We start from the raw sequence: 19,364 nt of genomic DNA, 5'->3' as shown, positions 1-19,364 counted from the left end.
TAAAAATAACACCAATACTAAAATTAAAAACAAACAAGTATGGAGTTTATGACACATAAAGATTAATAAATACGCAAACCAATGGCCAGTCTACTCAATATGCAAAGAGACCAAAACCCACGCCTCCGCACAAGGCTGTTGAAAGGTCTCATGTCGTTTTTTTTCCCGCCAATAACTTTGACATTTACCTGTACAGACTATAAATTGCAATTGAATATATGTGTGCATGTGGTATTGGAGCCATGTTTTTCGTATTTGTGATATAGATAATATAAAACTATACTAGTATCTGTGTTATCTTTTATTATTATGAAACTGACTACTGATTTCAAAATTATTTCACCGTTGGATATGTACACGATATAAACTATACTTATGTATATGTACGGATGAATCCGGGTCGGATCACTAGTTAAATATTAATGGAAAATTCGTCTTGAAAATGTTAATCGTTCCACATACATACATGTTATGTCCAAAACCAGGGACATAATAATATTATCTTCAACATGTCACATATTAGAGTCCAAAAGAGCAGAATTAAATAATACATAGTACCTAGGTAATATATATTAGTTATCTGTGCTAAATACACAACGTTTCGAGCCAAAACGTTTACATACCATAAATTGAACTAGATTAAATGCGTTGGTTTGGCGCAAGAAGGTTTGGCGCCAAATTTATCTACACAGACTATAAATTAGTAAAATTACCAATTCGTGTCGAAATATTAATCTTGTCTCTTGCAAATATAGAGACGTTATAAATTTCAGAATTAACAATTAACAGTTATAACTTATGTCAACATCAAGATGAATCTCTTGTTCAATTCGCTTATCATGGCTTAGGAATCAATGAACCTTTATTTGTAGATAGAGCGTCATCTTAGAGCGTCATTATTTAATATAGGTATAACTTTAAAACTAAATAAGCACGGTTATTAGATGATATTATTATGTTAACACGTATGCTTCACCTGTATTTTTGTTTGTAACTGACTCCTTTTGACTCGAATTTTACAGATTTAATTGAAACTTTGTTCATTAATTATCAAATTCGGTGACAATACAATAATTTTATGAGTTGAAAGCGTGTTCTTTAGTTTTTCGGAGGTACATTATTCTTGATAGTTTTATCTGACACTCGTCAATTAAAGGTATAAAAGATATTTTTATTGCAAATAGAATAATATGATAAGGTAGAATATGACACAATAATATGATTCCACAGGCTCTGCAATTGTTGAGTGCTATGCCTCAAGTAACAGGGGCTTTTAGAAATAAAGAATTCTCAATGTCAGAAATAATTAAAAATACTAATTTAACAAAAATATTATTAAACGCCTTAGGTACCCAATTATCTTAACTACATACCTATCGGAAATAGCCAGTAAACAGACAAAATTCGTCACCTTGCAAAGTCAACATTACCAAAACTATTTCGTAAATCCTTTTGTTGTTTCTATATTTGTTTAACTTCAATATGTTAACAGCTTTTATGTGTACAGTTAGCAAATTAGAACAAAAAATATTTATAAAGTGACTATCTAACAATATAATATTTTAAAGAGCTGTTTGGTTAGGATTTGTTGTGTGTTGTAAAGTGTGATAATGTCCCTTTTTTTCATAGAAAGCTTTTTTTATAACAATAAAAGTGTGTTTTGTGTTTAAGGAATAATAATATTCGTGCTTTAAACATAGGGTAGTAAATATGAGCTATTTCTTTGTCAATTTCTTTTATATTTTTGTGTATCGATACACAAGTTTTCTATAATTCAATCTTTGAAATTAATTCGTGCTTTTCTAGTAATAAAAAATTGACTTCATAGTATCTACACTTTATATGTCAAATATTATAGAGACGAGTTTAACTCATTTATTTAAATTCTACAAATTAGTTAACCTTTTATTTTATTGTCGATATAACTAATTCTAAGATAAATTATTTGAAAGAGATCGATCTTAAAATATACAATTACTAAGATATTAGCAATATTTAATTTAATGCACGCTCTTCCAGTCACATATCTACGTCATTTCACCACATTCCGTAATCAATGATTAAAATCATTACACAATATACATGTTCAGTCACAAATGTGTCAGAACTATGACACGACACTCCTTGACAGACTTATGAACAGAATATAGTATATTAGTTATTCATTCCACGGGCTTCCGTGAGCGGCATGTAGGTTAGAGCGGACTGTGGGGTAAAATAGCTTGACATGATACTAATGTCTAATGTTCACCATTTGTTTTTAAAAATATAAAATAATTTTTCAATAATTTTTAACAGGATGAGCCTATTTATTTATTTTAGGCGGTCGTCTCATACATACGACTATAAATATTAAAAATGATAGTTATTTTTCAAAGTTTAGCCTGATTTATGATCTATGAATTTTCGACTTTCGTTCATCCGGTTTTTTTATTTTATTTGAAAGCTAGTGCCTCCCGTGTAATTTTATTTTATCCACTTGTGACCATTTTAAGGCAGTTAGTTTTTGTTAAATATGCCTTATTTAGTATGATCATCATCAGCCCATATTAAGTCATACTAATAGCTGAAGAGTTTATTTTGTACGCACTAGTCTCAGAAACTATTGGTCCGATTTTAAAAATAATTTCGAGTGCTATAGAGATTCTATATCTCGAAAGGCGAATTATCCTAACTAATACCAAATATATATTCTTTTTCTCTTGAGGGATGGCTATAGTTTTTTTTTTATTATCACGCTAATACCAATAGGAGTAGAGGAATGCGGGTAACCACTGAACATGGCTAATTTAGGTACATAATTATATTTGTATTATTTATTTCAGGAGGACGGCACTGTAGAATACTACAACAACATAATAGTCCAACCACACTTGCGCCTAGTGACTGGCCAGGGGCGAGGTTACCATGTTCGCTGCAAGTACCGGAGAAGGGACCTCACGTTGTATCACCTGCATAGACCGCACGCTGATAGACTAACTGCCAATGGGTTTGATAAGTGAGTACCTACTATATTATCTATACTTCTATACTAATATTATTAAGAGGAAACATTTGTATTTTTCTATGTTTATATTGAATAGGCTCAAAAACTACTGGACCGATTTCAAAATTTCTTTTACCATTACTTAGAGGAATTCTTCCGAATCCGTATAGGCTATATTTTATCCCGGAAAACGTAAATATGTGCCTAGGCGAAGACGGGACGGATCGCTAGTAAGTAATAAGGTGTAGATAGGTTATTGGCACGTCGAAATGTGGCTAATTAGCCACTTACTCCATAGGTTTGTTTACAGTTCATTTCTGATAAATATATGATTTTCATTATTTATATAGATCTGATTGTACACGCACAACAAACGAAATTCTACGCGATGCCATATTATTATGTTTGATTTGAGATTTGAGCGAGATATCAAGTTCAAGGTGTAATAAACAGTTTGTAAAGCGAAGTTTTTGACAATAATTAGGAAATAAAATAGATACGGAATAATAATTATTCTTCCAAACAATTCAAACTACGCCATCTACCAAAACTATTGAGTGAACAAAAAAATCACTGAATCTTTTAAACCTGCTAAGATTCTTCTGTTATTAAACTGCCACCAATTTAGAACATCGTTACTACCAACAAAAATTGAAATAAAGAACAACAACACATCACAAGCAGAAAAAAAAATCTTAATACGACTTTTCATTTTCAGTGATGAGTACGATGAAGAGTCCGGTCTGTTGCCCTCCGTCACGATGAAGATTTTCAAAGGCGATCCCCAAGACAAACAGGTTAGATAGAAGAATTATTTTTTTTCTATTTTTAAGTCATTTATGAAAACAAAATCGGCCAAGTGCGAGACAGACTCGCGCACCGAGGGCTCTGAAACATTGTACAAACCTATTTTTATTTTTTTATAAATTTATGCTTATGGTAAATTTTCCTTTTTCTTCTTCTTTATTTTTTCTTTTGAGCTTCGGTACCATAAAAATTATAATTTTATTACCTACTTTAAAAAAGTGAATCAATAGAAATTCATTCACCAGTTGAACGCTGATATCATATTTAATCAGATTTCTCTCTACATATACTATATTTTTTAGATTTCTCTTTGTATAACTATAAATTTACAACACTTTCCAGGTGGCATCAAACGTGCGTATCGGTGACACGCTAACTCTAGTTGTGTCTTTGGAAAAACAGCGCAAATATGGTCTATTGGTGTCCGAGTGTTCTGTGCGAGACGGGCTTGGCTGGGCTGAACAGAGTCTGATTGCGAATGATGGGTGAGTTATACCACACATAATAAACTATACTAGTTAAACTATAGAATATAGTACAATAAAAAACAAAACAGCTCTGCAGAGCATAACACAACACAGCACATTACAAGGGTCGATCAACTTTTATTGGTCCGACGGTACACGCATCATGTCCCTGAACGATAATTAATAAACATGAAATCATAAAGAGTTAAATTGGTTTTAATTATATTCCTTTTAATATTTTCTAATATTATTGTGAACAATATTTTACTTGTTTTATTAATTTCAACAACCACATTACAACGCAGCATGATACAAAACAACTTAACGCAACACAATACAGTATAATTCAATACAACATATTGCATTTATCACAGTACGACGCAGTGCAATACATCATAGTACAAGACTGTAATAACTTATCACTACATAGTAAGAAAACAACGCTATTAGTACTGGATTGTTCTGTGAGGGAAAAGCTTGACTGAAATGAGCAGAGTCTGATTGCGTGAGGGATACAGCACAACACGAAACACTAAAGCACAATACAAAACAATGCAACACAACAGAACACAACACAACGTGGCATAATAGGTACAATGCAAAGCAACACGTAACACTACACAACGTAAACAAACCAAACGTGTGCACAAATTGAATAGACTTTCTACACAACACTACTGCCACACTGTCATCTGCCCAGCAGATATACATATGTGTTTATGTGAGTTATGATGATAATAATTATAATTAATATGTATTAATACGTTTATTGTGTACTTGTTAATATTTTTAACCTGCTGTGGTGTAAAGTGTTTTTAACCATTAACCCAATGAGCCCCGAACGGCCCGATCGGGCCACGACACAATAGATTTTCTATTGTGTCTGTGATTCCGGGGGCTGAGTTATTACAATGTTAAATAAATATAAATAATAATTAATCCTCTTCCCCAGCTGCCCTCTAGAAACGGAGATAATGGGCCTGTTCCAATACAGCCGCGGTTCACAAGAAGCCCGCGTGGCGTTCCCCGCGCACCGCTTCCCTTACACCGCTAGTGTGTACTACACTTGCGAAGTGAAGCTCTGTGATCTGAACCATCCTACTGATTGTGTGAGTTTTGTTTATAGTATTTGTGTGAGTTTTGTTTATAGTAGTTATTGTGTGAGTTTTTAATCATACAAACTAGCTTTCCGCCTGCGTTTAGGCTACAAAATTTTGTACTTAGTGAATTTTAGTATCTTGTCAACTATTTATTTCCGCAAAAAATGTATTTGAAAACCTTTATTTCATTTTTAAAAGCCTGTGACACTTATTAAATTATGTATTCGTGTTTTTTTCTTTCTTTTATAAATAGTTCCTTGTCTGTTTTTAATTCAGTAACAAAAAAACAATTATTTACCGATTTCAAAGTATCCTTCAACGATAAATAGCACAATAATTATTACTCTTAGGTCTATTAACTTTTATTCTAGGAGGTAGCAACGTTGACAAGTGAGCATTTTAGTATAGTTGGTTCTTTGATATGCTGTTCCTCTTGCTATTTCGGTTACAGTCCGGGCTGTCTGGCTGGCCGCAGTGGTTGCGTTTATTAGTGCGCATCTTATCTGCACAGGAAAATATCCTTAATTTAAAGTCATTTTTTAACGCGTAATTTTTAATCTTTTGCCTTTAGATAGATCCATTAGACATACATTTTTTATTGCAAGACGTTTTTTTCGTTGTTAAATAGGTGCCAGACGCAATTTTTATTTCAAAATAATTAAAATATCATCGAAATAAGTGAAATTCCATCAACATGAGTCCCAGTGAAGGATAAGTAATCACTGTGTTACTTATACTATATATAATATTCATTTTACTATTTACAGTTTTATTGCAACAATCTACCATATCGCCTCCTTTTCCCAACGAACCTCAAATAGGACGTTAATGTTAATGTCAGTCTACCCACGACATCGCTACAGCGCGCACGCAAGAAATATCGCACGTAAAAATCATAGTGTTTATTTACTGTTCTTACGACTAAAGTTATAATAAATAAGTGTGAAAGATGCCGACAAAAAAATGTGCAAACTGTAATAAAAATATAACTTTAAAGCAACCAGGTCTAGAGTGTAGTAGATGTAACAAATCAGTCCACGCGTCAACCGTTTGTGCAAAGTTAACCGGCAAGCAACTGGCTGCACTTCGTAACTCTGACGGTTTGGAATGGAGCTGCGATCACTGCCTCAGTAATGTGTCTAGTCGTTCTTCCTTCTTCGTAACGCCAGACGAAAGCTCAGACGACGAGGATGCCCGCTCCAGCTCGACCCTCGATCAAAAAAAACTAGTGGCGAGTATTACACGGGAAATGCAAAAAATCATCAAGGCCGAACTCGGCGATCTAACAACCGCAATGGAACATATGAATGGACAGATGACCGATCTCGAAGAATTAGTAAAAAGGCAGGAAAATACCATCAAAACATTACTTAACAAAAACACCGACCTAATTAACAAAAATAAAAATCTAGAACTTCGGATTGCGGCTGCTGAACAGCATATTAATGAAATTGATCAAAAATTGCTAGCCTGTACTATTGAAATTGCAGGAGTTCCAGAAGCTACCAATCAAAATCTAAATAGTGTGTTGGAAAGTGTTGCCCAGAACTTACAAGTTAACATATGTGATGTACTATCATCCCGCCGCATGCCAAAACCCCAGAATCGTCCCCAACCAGGAAACATCATCGTGGAGGTCAAATCAAATGTGGTGCGTAATCAATGGCTTGCATCAGCTAAACAAAAAGAAATCACGGTTGGTGATATCTTGCCCCGATTGCCCTCAGATCAAGCGACACGTCGTGTGTTTGTCCGCGAAGCATTAACCCACCGTACAAAAACCCTCCTCTACAATGCTCAACAAAAATTAAAAGACAGTTACAAGTTTGTGTGGTGCAAGGCTGGTGTTGTGTACGCTAAAAAACTTGATGATAAAAGTCGGCCATTTATAATAAGATCTTTGTCCGATATAGAATCCTTGTTATCTAAGTAAGTAGGTAATACATTGTGTCATATTACCTATATATCTTGTATTCTACATCTAATATTAATAAGTAATATAGGTATAACAAATAAAGCCTTAATTTTAAAATTTCTTTTTCAAGCATTAATGGCCAAAATAAATACATATAATCACTGTTTAGAAATATTTGATTGTACAACAGTCAATTCATTTATTAATTGTGTACCCTTTAACCAAATAAATTTTTTATGCTTGCATGTGAATATCAGATCTTTAATAAAGAATTATTCTAAACTACTAGTGCTCATAAATTCTTGTAAGTGTCCGATTGATGTTATTGTTTTAACAGAAGTAGGTATCTCTCATTCAATTTGTAATTTATATAACATACCTGGTTATAAAATGCACACTGAGCTACGATCCAAACAAAAAGGAGGTGGAATAATAGTTTATGTTAAAACTTATCTTAAATTTACTACAATACCCATCAAAAATACTAGCTTTGAATCAATTATTGGTACTTTAATTACAGCCGATAACTACTCCGTAACACTATGTGCATTTTATAGACCACCTCAAACAAATAAGAACACTTTTGTGAACGAGCTATCTAATGTATTAGATAACAATAAGACATCCAATGTAATCATACTCGGGGACGCAAATATAGACTTAAAATCATACACTGCTATTAAAAACACTTATTTTGATATGTTGTCCGAGCACGGATTCTCAATGGGAATTTCAGATTATACTCGAATCGAAATGAAGTTAGACAAAATAACAAAGTCTTGTATCGACCATTTATTTACACGATTAACCACTATGAATCCGTGCACGGCCGTGGTCGATACCGTTCTGGCAGATCACCGAGTTCTTTTGTTAGCTTGTGAAAGTATTCGTACGCATCTTATACAGCGTGATTCCATAATTTGTAATAAAATGTTTTATGATAGTAAAATATTATTTGAGGAACTAAATAACATAGATTGGTCTGTAACAAAAAATATGTCCTGCCCTACAAACATTTACAATTTTATTCGATCCAACTTTAAATCTGCTTATGATAAATCTTGTAAATATAAAAAACAAATTAATATCAAAAAAGTTAAACAACCGTGGATTAAACAATATATGATAAAAATGTGCGATGAACGCGATAAATTATTTAATAAATGGAAAAAAGACACATCAAATAAATGCCTCAGAGTAAAATATAATAAAATCCGCAATAAAATTAATAAAATATTTGAAATTAAACGAAATAAATATTATGAAAATGAAATAAAAATGAATACAAAAAATCCCCGCAAACTCTGGCAAATCATAAATTCAATATGTGGTAGGGCTGCTCTGTCAATTGATGAATTTATTACCAATGCTTTTGATACAGAAAAAGAGACGTGCGCTGTCATCGCCAATAAATTTGCGAATGAATTCAGAAATGCAGTTAAAAAAATTTTACCTTCCTGTCCGAATAATCTTCTATATGATAATCATTACATCAGACCAACCAACGTTAGCTTCTATTTTAAAAAAGCCAACCCTAAAACTATAAAAAAGATTATTTTGAATCTTAATAGCCGAAAGGCGCCTGGTAGCGATGGCATTAGAGTAATAGACGTTAAAAGTATCTCAAGTAAAATAGCAACTGCCATTTCACATCTTATCAACACTAGTTTTCTGTCAGGAATATATCCTAATGAGTTGAAGCAAAGCTGCGTTCGTCCTATATATAAAAAAGGAAAACAAGCCGACGTAACCAACTATCGACCAATATCCCTTTTGTCGTCTATAGATAAAATCATTGAGAAATTTATAAGTGATCAAATACACTTGTTCTATTCTAAAAATAACGTAATCTGTAATAATCAATATGGTTTTCAACCACGTAAAAGCACCACTTCTCTTCTTTCAGATTTTTCGGACACCGTGAACATTCACCTGGATAACAAAAAACATGTTTTAGCTCTTTTCATAGACTTTTCTAGGGCTTTTGACACCTTAAATCATAAGTGCCTTATGACAAAGTTAGAGTCCTCTGGGATCAGGGGTCCTATGTTAAAATGGTGCGAAAACTACGTCAATGATCGATCTTTCTACGTAAAAATCGACGATTCTGTGAGTCGTGTGTTACCTGTTACTGAAGGAACAGCCCAAGGGTCGGTGATCGGTCCCCTCCATTTTATCACTTACGTAAATGACATGAATAACGTTCTTAAGCACTGCACTTCCTACCAATATGCGGATGATACTTGTTTGCTAGTTGCAAATCATAATGTTGAAAATGCGCTTGTTAACCTACAACAGGATTTTGATCGTATAAATAAATGGTGCCACGATAATGGTCTTGTTCTTAATGCAGATAAAACCAAATTAGTACATATTCGCTCTCCGTACAATAAAAAATTGTTCGATGCAAACAATGTGATAGTAGCTCATAATCATTATTGTTTGCATCAACATAATGTGCGTAATTGTAATTGTCCTAAAATCGAAACTGTAAGTAGTCACACGTATCTGGGACTTATAATTGACAGTAAGTTTAACTGGCAGCCACATATCAGCTCTGTTTGTGATCGACTCCGAGCTATTCTAGCTAATATAAAAATTATTAAAAATAAAATGCCTTTCAAAATTTTGCTAATGATATATAACGCCCTAGTCAATAATGTTATAAGCTACGGTATAAGTAGCTACGCCCGAACCTTTAAAAGCTATTTGAAGAACATTGAATCACTACAACTAAGAATATTAAAACAAATAGTATCTCCTAAGATAAAAACATTATGTAAAAATAGTAATGAAAATCTCTTTCACCATTGTAAAGTTTTGCCGGTAGAATCTTTGTTCCATTACACTATATTAAAAGAACAATTCTTTAACTTTGACCTGCAGAAAAAAGTTGATAACGTAATCATTACCCGTCAACAAACCAACCAACGCTTAATCATTCCAAAAATAACTAACATTTACGGTAAAAGAACAACTCGTTATTTAGTTCCTCAATTATTAAATAATCTTGATTTGAACTTTAAAAAAACCATAAATAATAATAATGTTAAATCTAAATTAAAATTGCATTTTGTAAACAACCTGTATAATGTGGCATAATTATTGTATCTAACTTGTCGCGAGCACACGAGCACGCTGTGCATTGAATTTTGTCGTGGATGGATTGCTTTGCATGCCGGACAAATCTTCGTGGTTTTTGGCATGTTCAATTATAAAGTATTTTTTTCTTTTATTGATAAATAAATAAATAAAAAAAATAAAAATAAATGTAAACTTGATAAAAACCAAATATCATCAAGAAATTAAAGACTTTTTAACGGATTTTAAACGCGATTTATTCATTGTATTATTTTCCCAAGTCTTTAATTTCAAAATGTATAATACTCGCGTATAATTAAGCACTAGAAAATACAAATATCATCAAATTCATATTTATACCCAAAAGTGTAATAATTATGAAACCATCTATTAAAAATATTAGTTTACTAATTATTCAATATAAGTATTAAAAAAGGATAATATAATATAAATAATAAAGTTATTACTTACCTTTTAAGCGGACTCATGTTGATGTAATTTCACTTATTTCGATGACATTTTAGTTATTTTGAAATAAAAATTGCGTATGGCACCTATTTTACAACGAAAAAAACGTCTTGCAATAAAAAAATTATGTCTGATGGATCTATCTAAAGGCAAAAGATTAAAAATTACGCGTTAAAAAATGACTTTAAATTAAGGATATTTTCCTGTGCAGATAAGATGCGCACTAATAAACGCAACCACTGCGGCCAGCCAGACAGCCCGGACTCTAACTGAAATAGCAAGAGAAACAGTATATCAAAAACCCAACTATACTAAAATGACTTTTTTTTTAACGTTGCTAGCTCCCGTACTATTTTTTTTTTAAGGACTATACACAAAATAAACAACACTTGTTTTATTTAAAATTGAAAAAAAAATTCAACCAACATCGATAATTCCTTTTCCATTAAACATATTTGCCTTACACATACTTAACTATTTAATAATTATATAACTATTTATTTCCAGGAGCCATGTTCTCACAAGCGAACACGTCGTGACACAAGTGAAGGTGCGCCCGCTACTGTGGAAGTGTTCTCCGGTCTCTATGTGAACGAGGCTGATTCGCCTGATATTGATGATGTTGTTAGTGAGAAGGTGAGTTGTGAGTTTGTGTGTTGTGAGTTGATGGTTTGTGAGTTTTTGGGTTGTTAGTTTGTGGGTTGTGAGTTTGTTGGTTGTGAGTTGATGGGTTGTTAGTTTGTGGGTTGTGAGTTTGTTTGTTGTGAGTTGATGGGTTGTGAGGTGTGATATATTAGATGAATGAGTGAGTGTGTGAGTTGGAAAGTTGTGAGGCATTATTAATGATAATTCTTATTATATCTATAATTCATTATAATGTTGCTTAAAGTTCGTTTGAAAAATAAGAAGAGATAACTTTTTAGTAATTTTAGTGATAGATTTACTTAGTTGTGTCATGGTTGTGAATTTATGATGTACTTGCTTTCCGCCCGCGACTTTGCCCACGTTTTCAAAGAAAAACCCGCATAGATCCCGTTCCCGTAGGATTTCCAGTAATGAGATATTGTGAGAGATTGTGCGCACAATTAATTGCTGTTCATAGTGTTGCTAACAATTTTTTTTCCTTTTTTTTATGTAAGTCACTGAAAAATGACTTGATGTGATATAGTTATTAGTAGCTCACCTAAAGGTCGCACCTCAGACATACCATTCCCAAAATAGCACTAACATTCTGATACTGCGTAATGTCATTTTAAACTCCTTGACATGGTGACTAATAAGTTATTATGTTATATTACTAATTAAAAACTAATTTCTCTAATTTTCAGAAAGAAGATGAGATCTGCATATCGCAACGCAACTTCGCAATCGGTATATGCGTGGCCGGTGTCATTCTAATGATATGCGTTATCGCCGCCATTGCCTTCATTCTAGCTAGACGACGTAACCCCAAAACTTATTCGAGAACAGGCAGCTCACTATACAGTGGGCCCTACACAAACACTGGCTATTCACACACAAGCTAAATAAAAAATGTGAATTAAAATAACAATGTTCGTGCATTTTTAATTCGTTTATCGTGTATCTATTCGTCTCTATAATCTGTGACAATCAAGTGACATGTGTCAAATGTCAGTTTGAAAAATGGCGCCAATTTTGACGTTTTTAGATTTAGTGAAACAACGAATATTTAAATTTAAATACTTATTATATCGGCCATTTATATTATGTACTACAGTTGTGTACGCAACAATTCAGTCATATTATAAGATTTATGAGTATAGTTATTTTAGGCTAACTACCATGGAAAATACCCATATACATAATATTTTATCTATATTTGTGATAATCATCCGTCCTCTATTTATAAGTTTAGAAATAATTAATGGAAGGTTGCCTTACATTACGTAATAAATTAGATTTAGAAATAGTCATTTTATTGGATATAATGCAGTTAATGTGATTTTAATATATACAAGGAGTTTGGATTTTTAAAGTGATTTTTTTCTGTAACTTTTTAATTTATAAACTGCCATGACCCAGGCTAGGTGGAGGGATTTTAATGGTTTATGGTCATTTGAAAATCATGCTCTATTGTTTATGGAAAGTGGAATTTATTAAAACAAATGGTCATTCATTGTGTTATTTTATTTTAAACTTTAAAATTTTTATCAAATTGAATGATTATAAAATGTTTGAACAAATTAAACACATTTTTTGAACCATTCATTGTAATTTCTTAACAAATTACATTGAAATATTAAAAATTCCACTTTTCAGAGTGTCATTTCAAATTGCCAACATAACACGAATGCCATAGTTTTTTCTTGTATTTTAGTTAAAAAAATACACAAGTATCATACATTTAGAAATTAAAGACTTGTTAAAATCACAGTTTCGCGGCTAACCGCGCGGTTAGCCGCTTTCCCATTTTAATACGCAACCGCTTATGATTGTACGCACTAATCATAAAAGCGGTTATGCATGTTAAAATGGGAAAGCGGCTAACCGCGCGGTTAGCCGCCCCCGCGGTTAACCGCTAGTGCGTAAGGGCACTTAGGCGACGATTTTGGTGTATTTGAATCTAACAAAAGAAGTTTCACTTCTGATACGTGTGCTCAGCACACACACTCTTTTTTTCTTTATTTTTTTAACTCTTTAATTTCTAAACGGTTGCCATACCTACGTAAATATTAAGATTTTTTGCAATAGCAACATTATTTCCGTCCATTAGGTGCTATTGCTTTTTCGCTTTAGCTTATAGACAACGAATTGATGTGTGTTTCATACTTACTCCATTGTTGTACTAATATTATAATTTTTATTTTTTTTAATAGCAATGGGGTTCTGGAACCACATCGCTGTTATGTACGAATTTTTTAACAAATATACTGACTTTAAACGATTTGGGTTTTTATTTCATCTTCCTATTTTTAATATATTATATTAATGATTAATATATTGAAAAGTTAATGCATGCATTTTTGTATCAAATGGTTGATTGTCCTAGTTCTCATCTGAAACGGCTGAACCGATTTTGATACAAATTCTAGAAATCATATTTTCAAATATAATTTTCACTGTCACACATTTAAATGCAAGTTACATAAATATTATTTCAATACATACCTACCTACTTAACACTTATAACTAAAATTCTTACAACAGGAAAATATTATCTGATTGTATTTATCGCTTAAATTCATTCAAAACATTAAATCAAACATTACATGATATAAGATTTATTAAAAAACATGTCTATAGGTATCATCATATTATTATAATAATTTTTATAATATTGCAACAACTTTGTCATGACAATATAACAGAACATTTACATTACATTAATAAAAACATAAAAAGGTTAAAAATATTTTATCAAATTTCACTGTAATCTCAAATAAATCTGATAATACAGAAACTGATTGAATTTATTATCGTCTAAAGTCCCCAAATGATAAATAATCATTTGGAAAATATTATATACTCTGTCACTTATTATGCAAGACTGTGCAATTCAATTCATTTATCTTAAAATATTGTAAAGAAAATTACCTAAAGAACTTTCACTTAAGAATAATTCTAAATTTAGTGAATATCTTATTAATATTAATAATTATTTTAATCTCCATATAACGCATAATGACCACATTGTCATGTCATATCATTTAATTAGTCGATAAAGAAATAATCTAAATCATGTATAAATGATAAGTACACGCATGTATTGACCGAAATAATTTCATTTCTAAAATGTGGCTCTTAGTGTTAGCGTTCTTTGTACTTCTCTTCTATTACTATGGTACAAAAAATCACGACTATTGGAAAAAGAGAGGCGTAAAGTACGATGAACCGATCATTTTCTTCGGCAGCAACCTCAGCCATATCATCAAGAAACACAGCCTGTCCGAGAGGTTCTATGAACTCCACAACCAATACCCTGATGAGAAATATGTCGGTTATTTCGAAGCGACCAACCCGGCCATACTCGTGAGAGACCCTGAATTGATCAGGGCTATTTTAGTGACTGACTTCAGATACTTTCACAGACGTGGTTTGAGCCCACATAAGCAAGATATAGAGCTTCTAATGCGTAATTTATTCACGGTAGATGGAGACGCGTGGAAACTACTCCGTCAGAGAATGACACCAGCGTTTTCAAGCGCCAAATTGAAAGCCATGTTCCCTCTAATTGTTGAACGTACTGCGAAGCTATCTGTTATAGCAGCGTCGTTCGCGGAAAAGGGGGAAGAGGTGGACGTCCGCAATCTAATAGCTCGTTATACGACAGACTTTATTGGAGCTTGCGGATTCGGTATCGACTCTAAAACGTTGGACGATGAAGAAAACGAATTCAGAAGTCTCGGAAAAAGAATCTTTATGATTACAACAAGAGATATTTTAGTACAACTGCTAAAACGCACGTTTCCAAACATAGATTTCTTCAAGCACTTAAATATCTTTGCGCCTGAGATTGAGAGGAAGACACTATCGCTGGTGCAGCAAATTATGAGTCAGAGAGATTACAAGCCGTCTGGAAGGAACGATTTTATCGATATGATGTTGGAACTGAGGCAAAAGGGGAAGATGGTAGGCGAGTCGGTGGACAAAAGAAACCCAGATGGTACACCAAAAATTGTCGAGTTAGAATTAGATGATCAGCTCATTGCTGCACAAGTATTTGTGTTCTTCGCGGCTGGATTCGAAACCTCGTCTTCGTCAAGCAGTTCCTTACTACATCTGCTCGCTTATCACCCTGATGAACAGGAGAAAGTGCAGAAAGAAATTGACGAAGTTATGGCCAAGTACGATGGAAAATTGTGCTACGATGCTGTTAAGGATATGAAGTATTTGGAAATGGCTTTCAAGTAAGTAACTAATTCATTGATAATAATAACAACTTTATTGACATTATTGATGTATTTAGATAGGTTTCTAGAAGCATTGCCTTTCTCGAAGGATTCGGACCTTAAGTTACAGATCGGGCTTGCTAATTTTTTCTCATTTTCGCGATTGACCTTAATTTTATACACAGAAATATAGCATTATTCAACCTATGATGTCTAGGATGATGATGAGGCTTGTAGCCATAGTGGAAATAAATATGTGCCCATATTCAATCAAACCATAGCCAAGTGCCATGGCAAAAATAAACTACATGATATTAAAGGAACAGAAAATATTGTATGCTGTTACCATAGACCAATAAAAACTTTCTTTCTATAAATAAAATATAAACAACTAAGTTTCTATATAGCTTAAATCCCACATTATTCATCTACATATCAATTATTGGTATATATTAAAACTGTAAACAATTCCAACAGAGAAAGCATGCGCGTCATGCCACCCGTTGGCTTCCTAGTCAGGAAGACAGCAGGCAACTACACCTTCCCTGGAACAAACCTCACTCTAGAAGACAGAACTGGTGTGGTCATCTCCACGCAAGCGTTATATGATGACGAGAAATATTTCGAAGACCCGAAGTCCTTCAAGCCTATGAGATTCCATCCTGATAATAAGTTTAGGCGAGATCTGTTCCTGCCGTTTGGAGATGGACCAAGGGCTTGTATTGGTGAATTTTTTGAGCTTGTATTAAATACAAACGATTTTGTTTAAATTTGATTATTTATTGGTTTGAATTAGACGAACTTTGGTGTCAAAAATATGGCAATTTTTACATCCTATTCTTTGATGAATTGCAGATGTAAGCGTCCGATAAAATAAAATAAATTGATGGTGTAATGCTTTATGGAAGTAAATCATCATCGTGTCGTATGTAGGCACACAATGTGGGTGAAATGGCGGGTATTAGCTACTGTAACAGTGTAGAGAAGAACGTACATTTTTACATTGCCAACAAATTCTTCATTTACTTCTAGATACTACAGATATTGTACAGTTGGTATACCCACTAAGTAACTTTGAAATCAAATCATTTAAAAGCTATATTAATACTAAATCCTCAGGTGAACGTCTCGGCATCATGCAAGCGCTGGCCGGAGTCGCAGCATTACTCCATGAGTTTTCAGTAGCACCTTCAAAAAGCAGCAAACGATACCCTGACATCGATCCGACATCTACTATCATACAGAATGTACTTGGTGGTCTACCTTTGCTACTTGTTAAGAGAAAAAAGTAGAAAAGATTAGACTTAGTGCTTAAAATAGTATATATAGCTTAGTGTTAAAATAGTATAAGTTCTCTTTAAATTATGCTAAATACGTAATGTTACCCAACATATTTAAAATATAGTTAAGATTAATGTCAAATTTAACAATAACAATAACGGGGAGTATTACAGTGACTGCAAAATGTGTTGACCAGCGTATTTTTAACATAGTTTAAATTTTTCAACAATATTTTGAGTATCGTTACGCTTTTCAGTCGCTTGAAAAACTTGCTAACTTGTATATTCGTTGCTATATTCATCCAAAAATGTATGGCACTATTTTTCCAGTGATCAAAAATACGACAATTATTAGCAGAATTATTATAATTTGAAATAAGTATTATATTTTTTTAAATTTTGTATAAATTATTAAGCAACCATAGTAATATTAAGTAGAATGTATTATGTATTATGATTATGTAAGAAATAAATAATTTACATTATTACGTTTTTTATTGCGTTATCACTATTTTTCAACCTAATTACCTTCCTTTTAATAATCGAAGCTATACACATATTTTCATATTTTGAGTCATTTTTTACTTATCTTTTATTGTTATCATTGACAGATGTGTAACGTTTATCACTATCGAATAATAATCACATAGTATAAAACAAAGTCGCTTTCTCTGTCCCTATGTCCCTTTGTATCTTTCAAACTACGCAACGGATTTTGATGCGGTTTTTTTTAATAGATAGAGTGATTCAAGAGGAAGGTTTTAGTATATAATTTATTAGGTTTTAGACAAATTTTGATGTAATTTAGCATGGAAATAGTAAGTTTTTGAGTAATAGGAGAAGTATATGAGAGATAGTTAAGATTATTAGGATTTAGAGGCAAATGAATCCGCCAGCCAACATAAACAATTTATTTTATTTTAGGGCCGATTTTTCAATGCTTGGATAAAACTTATTCGTCGAATAATGTATAAAATTACCATTTTAAAAACGTATTCTAATTGCCCGTATTTGACAGTTTACGTGACATTTTAATATTATCGTGTAATACTTTATTGGACGGATAAGTTTTATCCAAGCATTGAAAAATCGGCCCTTATTCAACTAAATTATACCTATATTTCTAAAGTCTAGTCTAGACCACTATCTAGTATAATGAATTTTATAAACGAAACGAAACTACATTCAAATTTTAGTTAGATACTGTTTAGGATACGGTGTTGACAATCATTCTGTTTTTAACAAAAAATTAGGCATTTTTATCTGATAATAATAATGTGATTATTTTCAGCTGGCGTTTAATAATATGATGTGACGCAATACTGAAATTATCTAGTTTATTAGGTACGAAAAATATTAATTGTTAACTGATTGCCTGGTAACCGAATTATTTATTTAATTATCTATATTAATATTATAAAACTGAAGAGTTTGTTTGTTTGTTGAACGCGCTAATCTCAGGAACTAGTGGTCCGATTTAAAAAATTCTTTCGGTGTTAGATAGCCCTAAAGGAAGCCCGAGGAAGGCTATAGGCTATATATCTGTGGCATCTGGGAGAAACCTGTTAACTCCATTTTTGGCAAAATTTTGTTAGATACATGTTTGATAAGTACAGAAAGCGCAGATTTTTTTGATCCAGGCGTGATATCTCTACGACCACGGGAAGCAGGTGAAAAAAATGGTACACTCCTGTTAAATCCAAGATTTTTTGCTACAATCAAGATATATTATAATTATCATTAATATATCATAGTAACTTTTGATGCCAAACCTGTTATCTAATATAACAAGTACATAAATGTTAATTCCAAGCTTTATGCCTATGGATTAAAACTTGTTAAGTCCCAGTTACCGCGTATGTACCAAAAACATGAGATACCTACATGTTAATTATTGAAACTTATCAGATTTGGATTTATATTTCCAATTTGGTACATATAACGGTGACTACTAAATAACAAAAATACAGTGTTATTTTAATGTAAATATCTATTTATTTTCATTAATATTAATTATATTTTCAAAATAACCACTTTTAGCTTTAATACTACAAAGGCTAACGTTTCCTGAAGTTTTCGACGATTTTCCGTAGCTCCTCTTCAGATATTTTGTTCCACTCACGAGTAAGTGTTCCAGCCTTCAGCGCGTCTACACTTCTGCGTGAAGTTGCACAGGCCCTCGCCTCTAGAATTGACCATACGCTATAATCCATTTCATTAAGGTCTAATGAATAATTATAGAGGGCGTTCCTTGGAACTTATGAACTCTGGGAAATGGTCCATACACCACTGCTTCACATTTGAGGCCCTGTGAGATGGAGCAGAGTCCTGTTGAAAAGTCCACGGTTGGTCGCCAAAGTGCTGCTGGCTCCAACGAAGATCTACACTCTCCAAAATATCGCGTCGAGTA

At 32.7% G+C, this 19,364-nt stretch overlaps 2 protein-coding genes across 2 annotated transcripts in view; both read left to right on the top strand.

Annotated features, from left to right (window-relative positions):
- Positions 1 to 12,378, top strand: part of LOC123704017 — a 41,478-nt gene extending 29,100 nt beyond the window's left edge. The window contains exons 5-10 of the mRNA XM_045652262.1: positions 2,826 to 2,998; positions 3,705 to 3,783; positions 4,136 to 4,278; positions 5,213 to 5,369; positions 11,332 to 11,460; positions 12,153 to 12,378. Of these exons, the coding sequence (XP_045508218.1) occupies positions 2,826 to 2,998; positions 3,705 to 3,783; positions 4,136 to 4,278; positions 5,213 to 5,369; positions 11,332 to 11,460; positions 12,153 to 12,350 (879 nt within the window). The 3' untranslated portion in view covers positions 12,351 to 12,378. The remainder of the gene's footprint in view (positions 1 to 2,825; positions 2,999 to 3,704; positions 3,784 to 4,135; positions 4,279 to 5,212; positions 5,370 to 11,331; positions 11,461 to 12,152) is intronic.
- Positions 12,379 to 14,301: 1,923 nt separating this feature from the next.
- On the top strand, positions 14,302 to 17,387 carry LOC123704154 (cytochrome P450 6B2-like). The gene is made up of 3 exons (XM_045652453.1): positions 14,302 to 15,692; positions 16,152 to 16,399; positions 16,794 to 17,387. Exons 1-3 carry the CDS (start codon positions 14,578 to 14,580, stop codon positions 16,964 to 16,966), a joined length of 1,536 nt encoding a protein of 511 aa, XP_045508409.1. The 5' UTR covers positions 14,302 to 14,577; the 3' UTR covers positions 16,967 to 17,387.
- The last annotated feature ends 1,977 nt before the right edge of the window (positions 17,388 to 19,364 follow it).

Source organism: Colias croceus, chromosome 28, assembly GCF_905220415.1.
Source record: "Colias croceus chromosome 28, ilColCroc2.1".
Taxonomy (NCBI): Eukaryota; Metazoa; Arthropoda; class Insecta; order Lepidoptera; family Pieridae; genus Colias; species Colias croceus.
This window is presented reverse-complemented; position numbering and strand designations above follow the sequence as displayed.

Excerpts from the sequence above, each read along its gene's own strand:
- LOC123704154 (XM_045652453.1), top strand. The coding sequence starts at position 14,578 with ATGTGGCTCTTAGTGTTAGCGTTCTTTGTACTTCTCTTCTATTACTAT. Across the intron at positions 15,693-16,151 it reads TATTTGGAAATGGCTTTCAA|AGAAAGCATGCGCGTCATGC; the intron begins GTAAGTAACTAA and ends CAATTCCAACAG. Across the intron at positions 16,400-16,793 it reads TGGACCAAGGGCTTGTATTG|GTGAACGTCTCGGCATCATG; the intron begins GTGAATTTTTTG and ends CTAAATCCTCAG.